Source organism: Sciurus carolinensis, chromosome 3 (genome assembly GCF_902686445.1).
Source record: "Sciurus carolinensis chromosome 3, mSciCar1.2, whole genome shotgun sequence".
NCBI lineage: Eukaryota > Metazoa > Chordata > Mammalia > Rodentia > Sciuridae > Sciurus > Sciurus carolinensis.
Window position 1 is genome coordinate 60,787,555 of NC_062215.1, and position 23,694 is coordinate 60,811,248.

General features: G+C 45.5%; 1 protein-coding gene and 1 non-coding gene across 4 annotated transcripts in view; one reads left to right on the forward strand and one right to left on the reverse strand.

Moving 5' to 3' along the window:
* Positions 1-20,112, reverse strand: part of Rap1gap2 (RAP1 GTPase activating protein 2) — a 236,800-nt gene extending 216,688 nt beyond the window's left edge. The window contains exons 1-2 of one of the 3 annotated variants that reach the window (XM_047543935.1): positions 19,995-20,112; positions 7,694-7,810 (exon numbers count right to left, since the gene is read on the reverse strand). In XM_047543935.1, coding sequence (XP_047399891.1) covers positions 7,694-7,810; positions 19,995-20,044 — 167 coding nt within the window. In that variant the 5' untranslated portion in view covers positions 20,045-20,112. Of the gene's footprint in view, positions 1-1,623; positions 1,736-7,693; positions 7,811-19,994 lie in introns of those variants that run through there. The other 2 variants (XM_047543930.1, XM_047543933.1) reach the window with 2 other exon arrangements.
* On the forward strand, positions 17,534-17,645 carry LOC124981461 (U6 spliceosomal RNA). The gene has a single exon (XR_007107985.1). It is a non-coding gene; the product is annotated as a U6 spliceosomal RNA (small nuclear RNA).
* Positions 20,113-23,694: the final 3,582 nt, after the last annotated feature.

Consider the following 23,694-nt stretch of genomic DNA (forward strand, 5'->3'; position numbering starts at 1 on the left):
CCACCACCTATGGCACCACTACCTTTCCCTCAAGGTATAAACCATTCTAGGCCACTGTAGCTCAGCCACACTTGATCAGAGTGGGTCATGGGAAAAAAGGGAAAGAAGGCTGTGAGTGTGCCTTCCTCAGGAGGATCCTCTTCTCTGGAACTGATGCCCAGTCCTGCCAAATTACCTCAACATCCTGGGCTGAGCAGGAGTTCAACTGGACGAGGCCTGGCCCTAACCAAGCTTAGCATATGCTTCCACCCAGAAGCAACAACCACAGAAGGTCTTCAGCTCCAGTTTCCCATTCCCCCTCCTTCAAGCCCCACCCCTGCCCCACTCCTCAACATCTGGCAAAGAAGAAGGGACCTCAGGCAGTTTCCCAAAGCCCAAGCAGCCAGATCTAGTAGATACCCTTCACCACCCCTCGAACTCAGGAAACCCAGCAGCACCCTTGCTAGGAGGTGAGGGCAGAGTCTTCCCCAACTCCCCGCCAAGTCACAAAGATGCGCTGGGACTTTCCTGAGGAAAATCACAACCCAGGACCTCACAGGCCCTGAGTCACTCCCAGTCTCCCAGCCCCAGACAGCTGTGTGAGCTTTCTGTTTACTCCTCACCTGCCCACAACCCCCCTCCCCCGCCAGCCATGTACAGCAGAAAGAACAGAGAGAGGGAGAGGGCAGAGCCTCCTCTCTCTCCGTGGGAAACTGAGGCCTATGTCAAGGGACAGCCTCAGAGTTACAAGGCATGAAAAGGAACCAAGAGCTCTGATGCTTGACCCAGGACAACCCTATTATTCCCCATGGAGGCTGCTTGGGGTTCACTATCAGAAGTAGATCCCTGAATCAGAGCCCAAACCCCACTTGCATGTAAATGTCCTTCAGGTTTGTTAAGAAGGGTGAAGGGGGAGCTATGGAGGAAAGAAAGGTACCCCTTCCAGACATACAGCATCTAGTGGTGGTAAAGTCAAAGTGGAGTCTACACAGACTCCTAAAGTCCCCTAAACATCTGCCCTGGACCCCAACCCAGGTCTGCCACCCACCACACCCACCCATACAAGGCCTCCAAATATGAGCATCAGGCTGAAGGCTGGCCTTGCCTCAAAGGTTCATGAAGGCCTCTCAGTCAGCAACCCCCATCCTAGTTCCCTTCCCTGCAACAGGCACAGGTTGGAGTGAGGATAGGCTGTAATTCATGCCCTTTCCAGTACCCCTGGGTGTTCCTGGCTTTTTTCCTTCTATCACCACCTGTAAACACCCACGTCTGATTCTAACACCACCTTAAACACCCACGTCTGACCTCCATCTCGGTCAGCTTCTCTAGTCAGAGACTGACGCGGGCTAACCAACATCTCACTCACGCACACACACCCCTCTGCATTGATGTGTGTGCGGTGCCCCACCCGGCAGGGATTTCTGAGGACAGTCACCCTACCTCCCAAACATAACCCGGTACACTGAATTGCTCTTTGGGATCACAGCACAGAGCTCACACGGGCCATACGTGCTGGATATCGCTTTGCAATACACGCATCCACACTCACAACGTACACTCCTATTCTACGCTCGATCACACCCAGGACTCAGGTTCTGATCCAGGATGGCTATGGAATTACAACCCAGCCCGGAAGCCACTGACCTCGTTCACCGACGTGGACGGAATGTCAACAGTCAGTCCTGGCTGCTCACCCAGCCAGCGCGCAGAGAACGGCGCGTCTAGCCCTCTCCATCCGGACCCAAGCCCCCTCCTTCTCCGCTCCGGGGTTCCCTCGCAGCCCGCCCAGTCGCGTGCACCGTCACCGCGGCGCGCACACGCGCACACCCGGCCGGCGGCTAGGAACGCACAAAGCTGCGCCCTCCTCCCGCCTGCAGCCGCTCGCACACCTGGCGGGCGCGTCCCCGGCTTCCGGAGTCGCGCACACGCAGCCACAGACTGCGCGGGTGGGACCCCAGGGTCCTCCCGCCGCCGCCCCCGCCCGCGCCTACTTTGCGCTCCAGCCCCTCCAAGCAACACCGCCCGGGTCTGCGCCTGGTCCCAGCGGTGCCCACTCCGGCTTTCCCAACGCGGCCGCCGGGCTGCTACCGAAGAGGGGCAGGGAGGTGGGCACCGGAAGCGGCGAGGGCACCGGGGTCGCAGTACAGTGAGTCCTGAGCGCCGCGCTCTGGGGACGCTGGCGTAGCCACAGTTAGGGGACTGCCCGAGGCAGCTCCTCCGAAACAAAGGCGTGGGGCGGGGCAGGCACGCCCAGAGGTCCTAGGGAAGAGAAGGAGAAAGAAGCCCACCTGCCCACAGAGGTTCCTGGAAGATGGGGCGCTGGACGGTGGGAAACAAGTGCGGAAAGATCCATGAGTTCCTGGTCTATTGAGGATACTCTGGGGTGCTCTTGGGAAGGTAACTTGGAAGTTAGCGGCAGGGTTCAAGAACGACCAGAACCCCTGAAACTTCCCCCTGCTGTGGACCTGGTCGCCTGGAGTTCTCATTCACTCACTCCACAGACACCTGCTCAACTTATGCCAAACCAAAGATGCTCCTGAACTTGAAGTAGTTGAAGAGATGAACAGTCCTCTAGCCAACCTTTGGGATGCTTGGGTCTCTTCCTCGGTAACTCGCCTCTGAGGGCAGCCTCTGACTATGACTTGCACACCTCTAGTGATGAGCAGCTCACTCCCTCAGGGGACAGACACATGGTCTTTATGTAGCTAGAAAGCCCTTCCTTTAATTGAAGGGAAATCATTCTCACTTCATTCTGCTGGTCATGACCTCACTTTATTCTGACCACAGTGACTTACTGCTTCTAGAATATACCCAGTGTCTTGCACTTGCTATCCCCCCTGCAGGGATAGCTTTCCACCCCATGTCCTATGCCCCTCCAGCCCCCTATTCAGCACTCCTCACCAGCATTTTCTCCATATGACTGCCCCCTTGTGCCCTCCAGGACTCAGCTCACATGTCACTTTCCCAGAGAGGCCTTCCACCTCTTCCAAAGTCCTCACACACTCACTGGTCACTCATTATCCTGATGCTGTTTTAGTTTTTTCAGCAAACTGATCGATCATCTTGGAAATTATAAGAATCTGATCATCTCTCTTGTTTTCACGTTTACATGTTGGTATTCCATCTCTCCCACTAGAATGTATCCCATACAAACAGTACCCTTGTCTGCTTTGAGGACCACTGTAACCCCAAGGCCTGACCCAGATCAGGATCACAGTGGACAGTTGTAGAAGGAAGGGAGGCAGAGAAGGGGGGGGGGGGTAGGAAAGAAAGGAGGGAGGGAGGAATGGACAGCCCACAGGCTGAGTTCCTTCAGCCACTGGTCTTGAAATGCAAAGTTCCCAGCCATTCAAGGGTAAGTTCTGGCACTGGAAGCAGACGAAAGGTGCTCAATCACTGCTCACCAAAAAAATAAAATAAGGATAAGGAGTCTTGGTCTTAGAGTCTGAGCCTCAGAAGAGCACGACCTTTCCTTTCTCATTCTAGATCCTGCCCTAATCCCTTCAACCCCCAAGATTCCAGTATTTTCTTTGGTAAGCCTCTAAAACATAGGGCCATAGTCAAGCTTCTACTCAATCAGAACCCCTCAGACAACTCTGATTCTCTTGCCTCTCTGCCTAGATGCAGACAGGGTTAGAGGCCAACTTTGATTTCTTTTTACTTCTGTTAAGGTATATCTGCAGTAGTCCCCCCTTATCCTTGGGGGTGTGTTTCAAGGTTCCCACCCCCAGTGGATGCCTGAAACCACATATGGTACCAAACCCTATAGATGCTATGGTTTCTCCTGTAAAGACAGTGCCTGAATTGATGGTTCCACTTACAAGTTGTCAACTTTAGATTAGGAGGGCATGAAAGTAATAAACATTCAGTAGAAACTGTATTATAATTTCTGAATTTTGATTTTTTTCCCAAACTGGCAATATGCCATAAAATACTCTCTGAGATTCTGATCAGCAGCAGTTAACCATAACTCCCAGTTGGCTACACAATCACAAGGGTAAGCAACTGATACACTACAGTGTACTGTGTTGCTAGCATTTTTTGGATATAGGCATTCATGAATTAGATGAGATAGTCAACATTTTGTAGGCTTTGTGGCCAGGGGACTGTGCCCAACTGTAGGCAAATATAAGTTGTTTTGTTTTGTTTTGGTACTAGAGATTGAACCTAAAGGCACTTTACTACTGAGCCACATACCCAGCCCTTTTTTTTTTTTTTTTTTAAGACAGTGTATAAGTTACTTTGGGCTCTGCTAAGTTTCTGAAGCTGGTCTCAAACTCATAATCCTCCTGCCTCAGCCTCCAGAGTCACTAGGATTATAGGTGTGTGCCACCAACCCCAGAAAAATCAGTATTTTGAGAGACTTAAGCTATGATATTCAGTAGGTTATATGTATAAAATGCATTTAATATTTTCAACTTGTGATGAATTTATTAGGACTAACCCCATCATAAGTTGAGGAGCATCTGTACATATAGAACAATGATGACATTGGTAACTTTTATCTTTTCTCTTAAAGGTAGCATATTAGCATATCCAAATTGGCACCTTTGAGCTACTATTGAGTAAAATAAGGGTTACCTGAACACAAGCACTGAAATAGCGAAATAGTTGATTGGATAATCAAAATAGTTACAAAGTAACTAACAGGCAGGTAGCATATACATTGTGGATACATTGGATAGGAGATAATTCATGTCCTAAGTGGGGCAGAGTGAAATAAGGTGACCTTTCATCAGGTTACTCAGAATATCCCACAATTTAAAATTTATGAATTGCTTGCTTCTGGAATTTTCCATTTAAAATTTCAGATTGTTTAGCTGTGAGTAACTAAAACTGTGGAAGTGACATCACAAATAAGGGGAACCTACAGTACTAAACTTGGGCCCAGAATCCAGCTTCTAGGGCATTTGGGGGGGGTCCCAATTCTGCCATCTTGCCTTGGTATGATGCCCAGGTTCCAGCCATCGCAAAATCACCAGCATGCAGTCCATGTCCTTCCTCAAGGCACGATAAACACACTGAGCAGGACTCAACTAATAGCAGCCCACTTATCAGCCTCCTCAGCTGTGCCATACCCCAGCCCACTTCCTCTGTCACCTACAGTGCTTTGACAGGAAGAAAAGAACAATTTCTTGCAGAAATTCATAGCCACTATCTCCTACTCCACCACATCCAATTCAATTTCAAGTCTAGAAAATTGATCAGAAAAGCACATAGGCTTCCCCCAGCAGGGCAGGTTCTCAGGGAATTCATACAATGCTAATGATCCTCTACCTTTTCCTAAGTGTTCCCAAACCATCTCTTTATTTTATTTTTTAATACCAGGAATTGAACCCAGGGGCACTTAATCACTGAGCCACATTCCCAGTCCTCCTCATTTTTTTATTTTGAGACAGGGTCTCTCTAAGTTGCTTAGGGCCTCACTAAGTTGTTGAGGCTCACTTTGAAATTATTATCCTCTGCCTCAGCCTCCTGAACCACTAGGATCACAGGTGTGCACCACCATATCTGACTCAAATCATCTCTTTAATAACAGGCTCTGAAACTTGACCAATAATGATACTCAGCCCATTTATTTATGGTTTGTGGATATCACTTTCTCCTTCTTTGTAGAGAAATTATATTCCCCGTCTCCCACCTTCAGGTACACAGTTGATGCTCTGAAGCAACGTGTAGGGGTTGCAAGCACTGTCACTTACTAGCTGTTACTGTTTCTCACTCTTATCTGAAAAATAGAGAGAACAGCCGGGTGCATGCCTGTAATCCCAATGGCTCAGGAGGCTAAGACAGGAGAATCTGGAGATCAAAGCCAGCCTCAGCAACTTAGTAAGGCACTTAGCAACTCAGCGAGACCCTGTCTCTAAATAAAATCTAAAACAGGGCTGCAGATGTGGGTCAGTAGTTGAGCACCCCTGGGTTCAATCCAGTACAAAAAAAAAAAAAATAGGGAGAACAACAGTACCCAGATCGTAAAGTTGCTATAAAGATTAAACCAATTTATTCCTGCAAAGGATTTACAATGTGACACATAACAAGCATTAAAAAAAAATCACAGTATTTTATCAAAAAATAAGTACTGTCACTTAGCAGACCTGTCATCATGTCTCCTGGGATATAGCCTCCCCAAGGATGGAATTTGAAGTTGTTTCAAATGATTCCAGCCTGTTTTCTGATTGCTTTCCTCATGTGAGGAATGGTTTTGCTCATGTGACTCTAAAGGGCATTCTTGTTCTCTGGCTTATAAAATAGAGCAGCTCAGTTAGCCTTGGACTGACTTCATGGGCAGGCGATCCCACCCTCCTCCTTTTCCCTGACTATCACCTTTGGCAGTTTTAAAGAGCCCGCCTTACCTCCTACCAGCCTTCCTTCAAGTTCAAAGTCAACATTCTATGTGTGGTTCATTCAGTGACTGCTTAATGAGCTCCTTCCTTGGGCCACACACTGTGCTAGAGCACAGGGAAGAACAAGATGGAAAAGTCCCTGCCCAGAGAGCTTACAATCCAGTGGGGTACATAGACAATGAATAAATGGGCAGTGTTAGAGCTTTGAAGGGAAGGAAAAAGCTCCCTTAAGTCAGATGACAATTGGCATGCATGAAGCTTTGCAGGTCACCTGAAACTAAGTCAGTTTGCACACCTGTCATGCCCACATGTCTCCAGAGTACTCCCAGGGCAGCTACACCATCCTCTTTCTCCTTCCCTGCAAGCAGTCACAACTGTACACTTGGAATTTCATTTTTGTACACTTCCTAATACTCTTACCTAAAGCTCTTGATTTTTTTCTGTCTCTTCTCTACATTATTTGAAATCTACTCTCTGGAGTCCAGGGCACCTCTGTAAATAACAAGAATTCTTAGGTGGCCTGAGTCTCCTTTTCCAGGGTTCCTGTCACTTCTGCATCTTCATTTGACTTATTCTTCCTCACTGGTCAGAACCAAGTTCAAGGTGGCCACCTACCTTACGACTTCCTGAATCTTCTGAAATTGTCAATGAGACAAGAGAGATAGATGCACTGGGCTTTGTTATAAAAGACTCCTAACAGATAGTAGGAGAGATGACATCTACCACTACTGCTAAACCTTATTCCTGGGGCCAGTTTGGGAAGCTGCAGTAAGAGCATGTGGCCCCCTTCCTTTCATCCCTTCCTTTCCTCTTTTGTTCAACCATTCCTGAAAGAGAAGATTCTGTCAAGACTTCTAACACTGGTCACACCTGTCCACAGTGGTGGAGGAAGAGTGGGCAGGGACCTGGAAGTTGGAATCTGAGTGGGGAAAGCCCCTCACCTCCCAACTCTCCACTCAGACTCAGGATCCCAGCTGGATTCTCTGGCATAGAGGAGGAGGCACACAAGAAAAGCAGGGCTGGATTTACCAAGGTCAAATCCAGAGCTATCCAGCAAATTCGCCAGTTACCCTCTCTCTTAAGGAGGGTCCAGCTGAACCCCAGGCCTGAGAAATCTCTGGAGACACCATTCACTGGAGACTCAAGATCTCCAAGTTTACAGAAGAGAAAGCAGAGTCACTAAGTTGCCTCCAATCACTCAGTGGTTGGAAGGGCACCCAGGACCTTGGGAAGCCTCTCCATCACTGAGGGCAAAATTTCCTGCTGTGGATTTAAGGACCAGTGTGAGCCGGCTACATAAACACCAGATGGGGTAGAGCAGGCGCTGGACCTAGGCCACAGAGTGAAGGGAAGGGCAGAAATTCCTTTACCTGGAGGGAGACTCGAGGTCGGCACGGCTGAGGATACGGTGCTGCTGTGGGCTGTAGAGCCACTGGAAGGCTGTTAATGTCCTTTCCTCAATTCGGAACCGCCCTTCCTGCACGTACCTATGAGTAAGACAGAAAAGACTGAGGAGGTGGGCAGGTCTCAGCAGAGTTCCTTTGGGGAATCAGCCCTGCTTGCTGGAGAAGGATAGCCAAGGGGTACCCGTCTCCAAATACTCCTCCCCACTGCTGATCTGAAAAGCTATCCAAAAACTGTTGTCTGAAGTTGAGTCACTTGGAAGGGGTAAGTTCCCTGTCACTTGAGGTATGTAAACAAGAGGGCAGGCAGGGGATTCCAGCATCAGATGAGGGTTCATTTTCCAAGGCTAAGACCCTGGACTTCATCTCACAAAGGGAGAAGGGTGGCCCTGGAGTGGGGCTCAAGAGTCAACAGTAGTCAGGTCTTCCAGAACCTCAAGATTCTCTCACAGAGTCCCAGCTGCCCTCTGAAAGGATCAGGGAAGCTGGATTGGGCAAAGTGAACACAAAGGGAAGATGGCCTCTCTGTTCCTTTATTCCCTGATCCCTGGCCAACCCCTCTGATAGAACCATGAATCCATTCACTAATTTAGCATTTATCAAGTTCCAATGCTGGTAAGCAAAACAGACCTAGACCTTGCCTTCCTGGGGCTTACAGTCCTCTGGGGAGAGAAACCATCCAATAATTACAGAAATAGATACATCATCATGACAGGCACTCTCTTACATTACCAGTAGGAGTGTCAATTTGCACAGCCCCTCTGGAGGACCTAACATCTATCTACATTACAAATGCATTATTTCCCTTTTAGTCCAGTGAACCTCCCTTTGGTGAATCTATCTTCAGATTCCAGCATGTGGACCAGGTTATCTGTGGGACTGTTTTTAACAGAAAATGACTGGTGGATGACCCAAGCACCCATCATAGGGAACTGGTTAAATCAATTATGGTTTATCTATACAGTAAAACAATGTGCAGTCATAAGAAATGTTGTAAATGAGTGTGTTCCTGTGTGCTCTCATACCAGGATTTCCAAAATACATCAGCAAGACAAAAAAAAAAAAAAAAAAAAAAAATCAAGGGCAAAGCAGTATGTATAATTGATGTTAAAAGGAAGAGGGGAAGGAATAAAGTAGGAAATCATACTTGCTTATCTTTACATATATAAACTCTGGAGATGCAAAAGGTAATAAAAGTCACTTCATGGGTAGGAAGAAGAGAAAGCAGGGTAGTTGCAGGTGCGGGAAAGTGATCTTTTAACAATGTAATTTCTTATACAGGAGAGCTATTACCTATCTCAAAAGGGGTGTGTGTGTGTGTGTGTGTGTGTGTGTGTGTGTGTGTGTGTGATTACAAACTGGGTAAAGTGCTATGAAAAAGAATGGCGCAGCTGCTCTATTACCCAGTGGGGCACAGACTATCTGGGGAAGGGAATTTCCCAGCAGTCCTTGCTGGGGGATACAGGTGGAGCTGAGTTCTGAAGGACAAGGACTGCCTTAGTCAGTTCAAGCTGCTAACAGAATACCGTGGACCAGGTGGCCTAAATAACAGAAATTTATTTCTCACAGTTCTGGAGACTGGAAGTGCAAGATCAAGATGTCAGTGTCTGGAGAGGGCACTCTTCCTGGTTTGCAGATGGCCATTTTCTCATTGTATCCTCATCTGGCAGAGAGAACTCCTCTCTCTCTCATGTCTTTTCTTATAAAGACACTAATCCCATTCACCAGGGACCACTTTCATGACCTAATCACCTCCCAAAGACCCCGCCTCCTAATACCATTACATTGGGGGTTGGGATCGCAACCTATGAATTTGGGGGGACACAGTCAGTTCTTAACAAGGATTTCCTAAGAGAAAAGAGTCATGGCTAAAGTGGTCCAGCAGAGGAGCCTGCCTAGGCAAGACCCAGAGTCAGGAGGCAGCAGGTGATTTTAAGGATCTAAAAGAAGGCAGAGATGCTGGAGAGCAGGGGTTCCCATTGCCCCTGTGTTCTCTCAGACAGGAGTGCCTGGCCCTACTCTGTCTCTGTTCACTGTCCTCCATATCATTCGTTGGGCATTTCAGGAAGGTCGTCCAGCCTTCTGGGTAGGAATGGCAGGCAGGCCCACTCAGATGTCCTCGAAGAGTTCCATGTGGGATGGCTTGGAAAGGAGGACAGTGCTGGAGATGGAGAGAAATGGGAGGACTTGTGAGTGGCTAAGGAGGTACTGTGGCAGGACCTGGCACTAAGGCGGACATGAATGCAGAGAAGACAAGGCAGTCAGGTTTTTCTTCAGTTCCTAATTTGTGCAGGTGGCTGGCTGCAGTGCCATTCACGCCAAACAGGGACAACTTTGGGAAGGAAGCTTGTAACCTCTGTTTGGGACATGACCTTTCTCGGTGACTTGTTTCCACCCCTAGGATAACTGTCCGCCTGTAAAACCTGGTTCAAAGGGTTCCTTCCTCCAGGAAGCCTACCCTGATCGATCCCATTTTCCCCCCATAATGTTTCCCTGTCTTCCCCCACCATGGCCTCCTCAGATTCGTCCCTGAGTGACATGCTCTTGCCATTTCCATGAGGAAATGAATTGTACTAACCAACTGGTGCTCTGGGTTGCATCCATGGAGGGGAGTGAGTGGCTGAAGAGCACTGTAATTGATTTGATCCCTTTTGAATATGAACCAGATGATTAAAAAAAAATTTAAGACCTCTACTTATCATGAAGTCATAGATTGTTAGAGCAGCAAAATGCCAGAGGTTATCCATCTAACCCAACAACTTTATTTTATAGGTGAGAATAGGAGTCCCAGATCAGGCACAGGGCCACTCCTGGGCTGACAGACCATGCACGAGGCTGTGCTTGACCCCACCTGGCACACACAGAAACCCAAGCTGAGGGAAGAGGGGGTCCCCAATCCAAGCCTTTCCTCACCCAACACTCGGCCCTGCCCCAGAACACAAACTCAGCCACAGTGCCACCTCCATCGACCTCCTTGCTCCAACCCAAACCCAGCCACCTTCCCTTCCCTTCTCCCTGCACTCCATCTTCCAGATCTTGGTGGAGGAGACTGTCCTCCGCTTAACAAAGTGGCTACCTGACTTTGCAGGCACCCCAACCTGAACTCCAACTGTGAGTGAGGGCTTTTCCCCTGTGGATACCAGATTCCTCATCTGTAAGAGTAATAATAAAACTTGAAGTATTGTCATCAGAATCAAATGATATAATGCATAGGAATTCCTTGCCACCTGTTCATTTTTGTCATTTTCCCTTCCCATCATCTTTGGTCTCCTCCAGGCATCTGCCTTACATGCTTCACCCAAAGCCACCCCCTACATTCTCACATCAAAACCTTTGGAACTGACCATCCCATTTCAGAGATGAGGAAGGAAAGGCTCAGGAGAAGAAGTGCATTTGTCAGAAGTCATGTGTGCAGGAAACAGCAGAGGCCAGGCCTTACATGCACCTTGAACCTTGAACCTTGAACCTTGAACCATTAGCATCCAGTTTCCTTCTAATCAGTCCCTCCAGCTCTACCGTTCATCCTCTCTCTCCTCTGTACCAGCCCCCACTTTCCAACACAAATCTTGTCAGCTCCTCCCCTGTCCCAAAAGTTCCATGACTTCCCAATGCATCTGAAATGTCATCCACACTGCTCACCTTAGATGGCCAGTCCTTCCTCTCTTGGTTCTGTTCATGGTTCTGTTTCTGTCCACTACATGCTGCCTCCTCCTCATTCACACACAGACCCCTGCATTCCTGAACCATTTGTCCTTCTCAAACATACTCTGGCCTCTCTTACCTCAGAACTTTGGCTCTGGCTGTGTCCCTAGATGAACCCACCCTGCTGAACCCAGACCTGCTCCACTTTCCCAAACCACACTGCCTCAGAATGCATCCTATCTCCCAGCCAGAACCCAAGTCAGCGCTAAGGTTCCTGGGATGCTTTGCTCAGCCTTGATCACAGCATTGCAATCCCTCTGCTGGCTGTACATGAGTTATTTATGTGCTCGTCTATCTCCTCACTAGAGTGCAAAAACTAGGTCTGATCCAGCTCTGATATCTCTGCAACGTCCTCACACAGTCTGGTCTTTGGAGCCAGCCTGCTGTAAAAATCACAACAGCAACAGAGATCAACTCATTTACATCCTTGGGAATGCTCTGCCATGGATTATTTCCATTAATTAATCCAATTTAATAACTTAGTAAATGTTTTTGTTGAATTGAACTGCACTGAATAGAAGGGAAAACAGACCACTCATCCCCAAATATCTTTCCTTTTAACCTGCCAGGTATCTGAAATTCCACTGAAATTAAATACTGCACAGTGTCAAATTTTAAGTTTTTTCAGCATTAAAATTTTAGCAAGAACTAGTTTCTCAGATTATCCCTGAAAGAATGGAAATCAAGAAAACCAGGGATATGGTCTGAATATTTGTGCAACCCCCCTACCCTCATTCATATCTTTTTAAAAAATATTTTTTTGTGTGTCAATGGACCTTTGTTTGTGTGTGGTGCTGAGAATCAAACTCAGTGCCTCATACATGTTAGGCAAGAGCTCTACCACTGAGCTACAACCTTAGCGCTCTCCATTCATATCTTAAAATACTAATCTCAAGATGGTATTAGGAGGTGGAGCCTTATGCGAGGTAAAGTCATGAGGGAATGTGATTAGTGCCCTAACAAAAGAGATGGTAGAGGGTTAGTTAGCCCCTTCCACCATGGCAGGACCCAGCAAGAAGGCATCTTCTATGAACCAGGAAGTGGACTTTCACAAGACAGTGAATCTGCAGTCACCTTGATCTTGGACTTCTCAGCCTCTGGAACTGTAAGAAATATATTTCTATTCTTTATAAGCCACCCAGTCTATGGTATCTTGTTAGAGGAGCCTGAATAGACTAAGATACCTGGCATAGGGACATTTTGACAGGAATGAGAAGGGGAAGAGAAGGGTAGGAGCTGCTCAGATACACAAGCCCCAGGCTGTGGGGTGGGTTGGCACCTCCTGGAGAATGCAACCCATCACCACAAGAGAGCAGGGTCTGGCACTTTACAGGTCATACCTGTTTATTTGGGTGACCACTGGGGGAGGTCAGGAAAGCATAATGCTTTCCTTCAACAGATGAGGAAACTGAGAATTCCCCAAGTGAGGAAATAATTTGACCTAGATCACAACTCTTAGGTGACAGAGTCAGGATTCTTCTTCCCAGGTCAGTGCTCTTTTCAGAGTGCAATTTCCAAACACCAAAAAAGTCTTATCTGGGACTGAGGTTGTAGCCAGTGGCAGAGTGCTTGCCTAGCACACGTAAGGCACTGGGTTCCATCCTAGCTATACATAAAAATAAACTAAATAAAGGCATGCTGTCCATCTACAACTACAAAAAAAAATTTTTTTAAAGACTTATCAAGCTGTGTGTGGTGGCGCACACCTGTAATCCGAGCTGCTCAGGAGGCTGAGGCAGGAGAATCTCAAGTTCAAAGCCAGTCTCAACAACTTATCGAGGCACTAAGCAACTTAGCAAGACCTTGTCTCTAAATAAAATACAAAATAGGGCTAAGGATGTGACTCAGTGGTTGAGTGCCTCTGAGTTCAATCCTTGGTACCCTAAATAAATAAATAAATAAATTTTAAAAAATAAAAGAAATAAAAAGACTTATCTAAAAGGTACAAAATAAAAGCAACAGATAGCCAAAGTTCCCATAGTTCCACTGAGCTACACCTTGAAAAGTCTGAACAGCGTCCAGAAGAATTTCTCTGATGTTCCTCCAAGGAGTTATTTAGAAGATGGTGCCAATCCAAAAGATATACAGCCTGGAAGACAGTTTCTGGATTGAGCCATGTCTGAAGCCATTACTCTTAAGGCAGTTCAGTAAAATGAACCAATACACATTGGTTTGGGGTTTTGATTTGTTTGTTTTTTGCTTTAGCCAGTTTGAATGCATGTTTCTTTCACTTGTAAACACAGTAATTCAATTTTATATAGCATACTTGAAGTCAATACTTTTCTTTCTTGCTTCCCGCCTGCCCCCCCTTACTGGGAATTGGGGATTGAACTCAGGTGCTCTATCACTAAGCAACATTCCCAGTCATTTTTTAATTTTATTTTGAGACAGCTAAACTGCTGAGGCTGACCTCGAACTTGCAATCCTACTGCCTCAGCCTCTCAAATCACTAGGATTGCCGGCATGCACTACCACTCCCAGCTTGAAGTCAATAGTTTATCAAATAGAAGAGCCAGGTACTTAGTAGAAGTTGGAAAGCTCCTTGTTGCCCATAACCACATTGGTGAGGGTTCTTCAAGAACATTCATAGCTGGGGGAAGCAGCTGAGTCGTAGAGCACTTGCCTAACACGTGCAAGGCCCTGGGTTCAATCCCCAGCACCACGAAGAAGAAAAAAATTCAATGCTCAAGAACATTCAATGACTCTTATTGTTCAAATTAAATCTAAACTCTTCGGCTTGGCATTCAAGCCCTATGCCACCTAGTTCTGCTCTCTCCAGTCCTATTTCATACTCCTCTCCTACATAGGTCTAAATCCCCCATCCAATCCCATGAGCTCTCTTTGTTCCAAACACATCCTACACTTTCCAGCCAGACTGTGTCTTCTCTGCCTTGGAATGACCCCTTTTGCCCCATCTCTGCCCACTGAAGTATTATCTTTTCAGAAGGTTTTTAAATACAGTATAAATAACACACACACACACACACACACGTATGTGTTAATAAATTTGGAGAAAATACTTTCAACATAGAAACCAAAAGATTGGGCTAGGGAGATAGCTCAGTTGGTAAAGCGCTTGCCTTATAAGCACAAGGTCATGAGTTCGATCCCCAGCACCACACACACACACACACACACACACACACAAAAAAAAAAACCTAAAAGATTGATCATAAGTAGAATTCACATTTAGTTTCTCATATCATTCTCCAATGTAAAAAGGCTCCTTGGAGAAATGGTTGATTCTGGAATTGAGGCAGGAAATACACAAGAGGGGCCTTGAGCATATGATAGTGTCAGAAAGTCAGGAAATGCTAGGCAACACCTATTGGGTCCCCTCTTGCCTTCTGGGACCTCTATCTCTTTTCCTCTCACTTGAATATATCCTACTCTTTTATGATAAAAAAAAAAAAAAAAAAAAACGGTAAAGAAATGCTAAAAACAAAAAGACAAGAATGATAAGTGTATGCTAAAGGGAAAGTATTCCCAACAGGCAAAGCTAGAACAATTGAGTAACAAAGTAAAGTAGTTTGGGATTATAATGCAAAGTTTAAGATAAATATCTATGAATAAGGAGCACAAAGTTGGAGAACTCACCCATCCCATCTTCAAGTCACTATACAGCAACCTTAATCAATAAAATGTGGTACAGGTGTAAGGACAGACATCTACATCAATGGAATTGAACTTGAGAGCATTTAAATAAACCATAACATTTACAGTTAATTGATTTCCAACAAGAGTACCAAGACAATTCAGCAAAGAATAAAAAAAAATCTTTTCAATAAATGATTCTGAGACATTGAGATATTCACATACAAAAACTGAACTTGGGGACCCTCTCACATACCATACAAAGTTTAATTAAAACAGATCAGAGACTTAAATGTAAGGGCCAATACTATAAAATTCTTAGAAGAAAACGGGTAAATCTTCATGACCTTGGATTAAGCAATAATTTCTTAGATATGATACCAAAGCAAAAGAAAAATCAATAAACTGGGCATCATCAAAATTTCAAACTTGTGCTGCCAAGGGCACTACCAAAAAGGTGCAAAGATAAATCCTGGGGTGGAACACACACCTGTAGTCCTAACTACTCCAAAGACTGAGGCAGGAGGATCACTTGAGTCCAGGAGTTTGAGGCCAACATGGGCAATATAGTGAGACCCCATCTCAAAATAAATAAATAAAAAGAAAAATCAACTAATAAATGAAAATTATATTTTAAAAAATTCACTGTACTTACACAAACTCAGAGGGTAGAAACTACTACTATCATACCTAGACTGTGTGATATATACATATACATGCATGTGTGTAGTATAGCCTATTGCTGCTCCTAGGGTCATGATGAACAAAACAACACAAGATTAAATCAAGCATAAGGGAAGATGATTCAATCAAGAAATGAGGTAGATCAGGACAGTGGCACATACCTATAATCCCAACAGCTCATGAGGCTGAAGCAGGAAGATCACAAGTTCAAGGCCAGTCTCAGCAACTTGGTGGGACCCTGCCTCAAAATAAAAAATAAAAAGGACTGGGGATGTAGTTCAGTAAAGCACCCCTGGGTTCCATCCCTAATTAAAAAAAAAAAAATGGGGCTTGGGATGTAGTCCAGTAATAGGGTAGTGGCACTTGTCTAGTATGTACAAGGCCATGGGTTCAATCTCCAAAACTGCAAAAAAACAATTTTTACTGTATAATGCTAGCAGCCTCCTCATATATCAAATGTTACCTTGCCTCTCTCTTCCTTTCCTCTTTTTTTTTTTTTTTTTTTTTTTTTTGGGTACTGGGGATTGAACCCAGGAGTGCTCTCCCACTGAGCTACATCCCCAGTCTTTTTTTTAATTTTATTTTTATACAGGGCCTAGCTAAATTACCCAGGCTGGCCTCCCAAGGTGCTAGGATTACAGGTGTGCACGGCCAAATTCAGCTACCTTTTTTTTTTTCCTTTGGTACCAGAGATTGAACCCAGGGCCGCATCCTCAGCCCTTTTCATTTTTTATCTGGAGACAGGGTCTCATTAAGTTGCTTAGGGACTAAGTTGCTAAGACTGACCTTGAACTTGTGATCCTCCGTTCTCAGCCTCCTGAGTTGCTGGGATTACAGGCGTGCACCACAGCAACAAGCTATGCCTTGTCTCTTGATTGCATCATTTTCTCTCATGCTTGCTTTAATATTGTGGGGTTTTTTCTTCATCATGGTCATAGGAGCAATAACCTATACCATATATATATGGTATAATCTATACCATATATATATATACCATATAGCCGAGTATGTAGTAGACTATACCCTCTGGATTTGTGTAAATAATACACTTAAAATGTTCAGATGATGACAAAAATCATTTAACCATGTATTTCCCTGTTAGTAAGTAGCACATTACTATTTTCAAAATACCCTAAAAGTCCAGAAAGGTGGTGAACGCTGTAATGGGCTGACAGATCTGGCTCCATGAGAATGTTGTAGGCCAGACTATAAGGAAAATGTCTAAACAGACTCCATTTTGCTCTGAGTCTCCATGTTTTGTAGGAAATAAGTTTCTCCCATGGGAACACCCCGCCTCTGTACCCATCATCATTTACTTAGTGTGACATGTTTAGCAATACAAAATGACAATTCCTATGTAATGAAAAATTACTCTCTTTTGATTCCTATTGCTTCTAAACAATGTACCATGTGAACGGTGATTGTATGGATGTTAGTAATCGTTCTTTAGTTTGTACCTAGGTAAGGGTCATTTTGACCCACATCCCCCTCTGTCGATGATCTCATGATGTTAGTTTGTAATTTTAAATCATAGCAACAGACACTTATGATTGATGAGATTTTTGGTATAAGAACCCCTACAACCCTATGGTCAGGGCTGTTCTCCCAATAATCATTTTTGGGGGCATTGTGCGACACAGTCAGCCAGCTGGCTTAATAAAGACTCTCAAATTTGGACTTCTCAGCGGTGATCAGTCTGTTCTTGAGTTGTGCCCCATAACAAACACCTGTAATCCCAGCTATTTGGAAGGTTGAGGCAGGAGGATCATAAGTTGGAGACCATCCCCAGCAACTCAGCAAGACCCCAGCTCAAAATTTTTAAAAATTGTGCTCGTTTTGGCAGCACATATACTAAAATTGAAATGATACAGAGAAGATTAGGATGGCCCCAGCGCAAGGATGACATGACACGCAAATTCGTGAAGCGTTCCATATTTTTTCAAAATGCAGTCTGTAAAAGATTAAAAGATAAATAAAAATAATAATAAAAATTAAAAAATAATAAATGAAAAAAATTTTGAAAACAGGTTGGGGATGAACTCCCCTGGTTTCAAAACCTGATAACAGGAAAAAAAAAATTTTTTTTAATTTAAAATGTAAAAAAAAAATAATTAAATGTAAAAACAGCTGGGGGTATAGCTCTGTGGTAGAGCCCCCATAATGAAAAAAAAAAAAAAAAAAAAAAAACTATGTGTGACCCAGGTCAGTCCAATGAAATGCCATCCTGAGGGTTAGTCTTGGAGAAATGAAGGCCGCCTATGGTTGCTGACAGTCACCTTGTTACCACAAGAAATAAAACTAGAACAGTAGAAAGCAAACAGATAAAGAGAACAGAACACTATTTGGGCATCTGAATCCTGTTGTTCCTGAAGAAATTCCTGGAGTTTTCCTTTGTGAGCCAATAAATTTCCTTCTTTCAAGACACTTTGAGCTGCTTCTCTACAACTTACAAGTAAAAGAATCCTGACTCATCCAAAGGGAAAGCAAACTGACTCTGTGTGAAGTCCAGGAACCAGGGATCAAGGCTAACAGCATCTGGACTCTGGCATGGGTTCAGATGGGTATCTTGCCTTCAACAGTATTCCCTGCCAATTTGCCTGGGCACTAATATCACATCCTCAGAACCTTCTCAGAAGATGGACTTTTACATGAGTGTCAGAATGACCAAACCTAATTGGGGCACTAAGAAAGATTCTTGCATCTTCAGGCCAACCCAAGATCCCACCCAGCCAGAAGCAAGGGGTAGGTTGTGAGGTGAGGTGAGTCAGAGCAGGTAACCAAGCAAGACCCCTTTAACACTCTGTTTCCACTGCTGTGAAGTGACAGAACTGATCTGGAAAGTCTTGGGATCCTGGGTGGTGCCTCCTTTTGAGGAAGTAACTGCTTGGCTCCTACTCTTCAAACAGATTAATTCTACTTTTATATGATTTATATGCTGGAGTTTCATCTGAAGAGTGATTCCACTACTAAATAATAAACTTGGAAACACATTGATCCCTCCTGCTCTGACATACTGGGATTCAACAATGTGCATTTCTGTGTGTGGCCAGGTTAGGATTGTAGGACAATCTAGGAAACAAGAAGCAAAACAGGAAGAGTTAAGCCTAGGAACAAGACCTAGGCTGAAACCCAGATTCTGTGAAAGTGTTTTCTGTTTGGCCTTGACTAATCATTTTCCCTCTCTGGCTCTCAATTTCATCATATGAAAAATCGGGGGTGCTAATAACTTCCTCTGAGTATTACTGTGAAGAGTAATCCTGAATTACTCTGAATCCTGATTACTGCAGAGCCACAGAGGTGCTCAGGAAGCCCATGTTGCTATTATTGAAGATATTATTACTGTTATTTATATACCAGCTACAGAATATACCTGGCGAAATGTGCTCAGAAATGCTACTTCAAGGAGGTCCCCTGACTCTGGTGTGGGAGGGATAATTTGGGATGGGGCGGTGTCCCAGTCAGACATTCTTTTTTTAGATCTTTTAGCCCCTGCAGGGTTCCACAGGGTCCCCTGCATTCTAAGTCCCGTTAAGTAGAGGTGAGGCACCTTGGTAGCCCTGAATATTCGGAAACCCCCACACGGAGGACATGGTTTCTAGTGGCCCAGAGCAGGTGACTAGCTGTAAGCATCTGAAAATCCTCTCAAACCCGCAGTCCGGTAACCTGATACCGACAGGCTCTGATTTCCCAGCAGGACTGCGGTGGGGGAAGGGGCAACTACCCACCTATTCCAGGATCCCTTCCCATTCGTTCTCCCACTTCCTAGGTTCCCTTCTCTGAAGCCCACACCCCCCAAAGTGCGCACCCCCAGAGGTCCCTGTGGAGGTGAGTTGGGGCATCTCTTCGAACACAGGGGATGGGGGCTGTGGGTTGTGCTCTGTTAGGTGCCCAGGTCCTGACCCTACTCTGAGTAGCAGACGGAATGGAGATACACGGGGACCCCCCTACTCCATTGCACAAATGGGAAAGCTAAAGGGGGTTACAGGAGAGAAGAACCCCGCCCTCTGTGGAAGAAGAAACCAGGTCCCTCCGAAACCTGACGTCATGGATAGGGTCCTTGGGTCCCAGCGCCTATGTCTCTGGACAGCCTCAAACACCCGGTGCGGGGACCCCAGTGTTTTTTGATCAGGTAGCCCAGCCCTCTCTGTCAACCCAACCCGTCAACCTCTCACTCGGGAAGAAACTTTGGGCCAACGCCCGAGTTCCTTCCCGGGCAGGCCGGGCTCGGGCTTAGGGCGCGCGAGTTAGCACCCGCACTAGGCCCGGCGGCTGCCCGCTGCCCACTCACCAGCGCACCAGCTGCCAGCGCTTCTCCCCCGGCGCCCGGCGACCCGCCATGCCTCGCCCGGCCGGCAGGTCCCTGCCCGCCGTGGGCCTCACGGTGGAGGTGGCTCCGGCTGCCGCAGGGCCAATGCCGAGGGCGCGCTCGCTGAGGCGGGGTGAGGCGCGGGGCCGGGCGGGGCGGGCGGCGGGCGCGAGGCGACTGGGGCCGGAGCGCGGGCTGTGCGGCTGTGCGCCCCAGTGCGGAGGCGGCCGCCCCGCCCTCTGAGCGGGCTGGGACTGGGCCACCGCACTCCGCAGCAGCTCGCGGGACAGCAGCTTGTCCCTTTCGCGTCCTTCTCCGCGTCCTGGCTTGCCCAGCCACTCGGAACAGCCCGTTTCTTCGGAGCACTAGGCAAGGAGTCAGACTCTCTCGAGTCCTACTGAGAGGAAAATTTGACTTGCTGAGTGAGGAAGCGATTCATTGAATCCTTCTGTGCCACATTCCTTTGAAACAGTTGTTATTACCTACCCAGAAAATTATGCATAAAAATTAAACTAAACGCCTAAAACAAACGCCTATGTACCCTACAAATAAAAATTTCTAAAATGACAGTAATAAAAGAATATGGCATTCGCCTAGCACACTGCCCAAACCTTCCTAGAACCAACTCCACCCAGGCGGTCAACCTCCCATCCACCCCAGAATCTCTTCATTCCTGGAGGGGAGCAGAGACCGGCCTGGCCGGCGGCATGGTAGAGACATGCATCCCAAGCCTGGTGTGAAGGAGATAAATCAGAAATGTTTATAAACATAGAGGTTGTCTGCAAATTGCAGGATGCCTCTCCTGTCAAGACAACCTACTTCGTTTGCAGGATAAAGTTTGCAGAAAAAGAACAAACATAGCTTCTAAGGTGACATCCTGGGAACTTACCTTCCTTGCAGCTCTGGAACCCTGATAACATTTTCAGGGAATCCAACTGCTACTGACCTTTGTCATTATATCCATAGGTGTCCACCCCAGTGTTCAAAAAAAAAAAAAAAAGAAAGAAAAAAAGACTAGAGTTGGATATGGTGGCAGCATGCCTGTAATCCCAGCTACAGGGGGAGGCTGAGGCAGGAGGATTGCAAATTCAAGGCCAGCCTCAAGAGATTTAGGAAGACCCTGTCTCAAAATAAAAAATAAAAGACTGGCCCGGCAGGGTAGCTCACATCTGTGAGCCCAGCAGCTGCAGAGGCTGAGGATGGAGAGTTCAAAGCCAGCCTCAGCAACTTAGCAAGGCCCTGAGAAACTCAGTGAGACCCTGTCTCTAAATAAAATACCAAAAAAAGGGCTGGGAATGTGGCTCAGTGGTAGAGCACACCAGTACCAAAAAGAAAGGAGGAGGAGGAGGAGGAGAAAGAAATTTAAAAATCATTTTACAAAATAGTAGTGTATTCAAGCAAATAAAACACAACAACACAGCCAATTTTCTTTAAGATGCCACAGGAATTGTAAAGACTACACAGAAACATGGGGGAAAGTTATGATGCAATATGGGTGAAAAAAGTCACATAAATCTGACATGGAAACTAGGTAAATCATCACGTGCATGAAAACACTAAGAGAAAATACACAAAAATAACAACAGTTGCATTAGGGCAATGGGATTGCCCTACGGGTACTTTTTTGTTACTGAATATACAATATTTCTGAATATAATTATAATACTTGTCTTACAAATGGTAATATTAAACAGAATTTGATATACAAAGTGGCATGTTTAAGGCAAAATATGGACCAGCATATGTAACAAAGCTAATATAAAAGGCCAAAGGGACCACAGTTTCACCAGATCACCAAATTTGGGGAACCAGTTGCCTAAGATCATGGACACTGACCTATAATGGAGGGATTTCAAGCACAGGCAGCAGAACCTCTTAGGATCTGATGAATGATATTGTCAATTGAGCTCCTGAGCCCTCTGCCCTAGGTAGGCAGGAACAGGAACATGTAGGCAGTTTGAGGCCCAGTGATGGCCTAGTACACACACACACACACACACACACACACACATTCATTTCCTACTGCCATGCTAGCGGTTAAGGGAGGATTGCACAAAGTCCCTACAAATCAGAGCTGAGATGCATTCAAATCCTTGCACACTTTGGCCCTCATTTTCCCCTAAAGTTCATGACCTCTATGGGCACTGTCACAACTAGATTCATCTCTCTGAGAGACTTGATGGTACTATGGTTACAAGCTTACCTCTGGCCTAGGCTGGGTAAGGGTTTCTTTTTTTTTTTTTTTTGCTTTTTTGTATCAGAGATTGAACTCACATGTGCTTAACCAATGGGCCACATCTCCAAAGCTTTTATTTTTTATTTTCAGACCGGGGCTCCCTAAATTGCTTAGGGCTTCTCTAAATTGCTGAGATTAGCTTTGACCTTGCAATCCTTCTGCCTCAGCCTCCCAGGTCACTGGGATTACAGGCAAGTGCCACCATGCCCAGCTGGGTAAGGGTTTGAATCTTGACTCTGTTGCTTCCCAGCTATGTGGTGCTACATGTAACCTCTTTTGAGTTTCATTTTATCCACTTGCAATGGGAATAAACCTTTCCAACAGAAATTCTCAACAGTTTAAATGAGATTACATGGATAAAGCACTCAACTCAAAATAATGCTTCTTAGGCAAGATGTATACATTCCATATACTTTTCCTTTTACAGTATTACAAGTTTAATTTTGAAAATAGAAAAAAAAATCTTTTTAAAGGGCATTTATGAGTGATTTGGCATATACAAAATACTTTAACATTTTTAATTATAATTGTCATCATCATGTCAAATGTCCTATTTCATAATGTCTCCAAGCTCTCCCATAATTTCCAGTACATGGCCTTCAATAAACTTTGTTCAACATTATTCTATATATTTACTGATTAATTTCTTTCTCTTTTTCCCCCCTAGCACTGGGGATCAAAACCAAGGGTACTTTACCACTGAGTTACATCTCTTACATCTCAACTTTTTTTAGTTTTTAGTTTTTTGTTTTTTGTTTTTTTTTGAAATAGGGTCTTGCTAAGATGCCCAGTCTGGCCTAGAACTTACAATCTTACTGCCTCAACCTCTCAAGTCACTGGGATTATAGGTATGCACCACCAAGCCCAGCACTAACTCACTAATTTCTAAAACTGTTCCAAAGAGGTATCCCTAAATCCCTTGACCTCCAAGTCCAGGCCCCTGCTCTGTCTTCACATGGTGATCTCTCAATTCTGTTGGCTGTCACTTTCAGGTGTTCCTTTGGTGCCTTATATGTTATTTGTTATTTTACATATAGTTTTTTTCCAGCCAAATATGTTGAAAGTTTCTGAGGGCAGCCTCAGAGGGTTTTTATGTCCATCCAGAAACTTGGTCAGGTACAGGATTTTGCAAGAAGCACAGTGGGACTCCTGGTGAACAAGCAGGGCCATCTCTGACAGGTGTCTGGGACTGTTTGCTTTAGCTGGTGAAAGGTCAGAGTTCCAGGACACATTTTGATACAGGTCAAGGAGAAAAATGTTTGGAACTCAGTCATAACAATCCTATCCACATGTCTCTCTGTCTGCTGTCTCTCTCTCTCTCTCTCTCTCTCTCTCTCTCTCTCTCTCTCTCTCTCTCATACACACACACACACACACACACACACACACACATAAACTTTCCTTGCACCTCATGACAGGTTTACAAGGATCTTGTTGACAAACTAG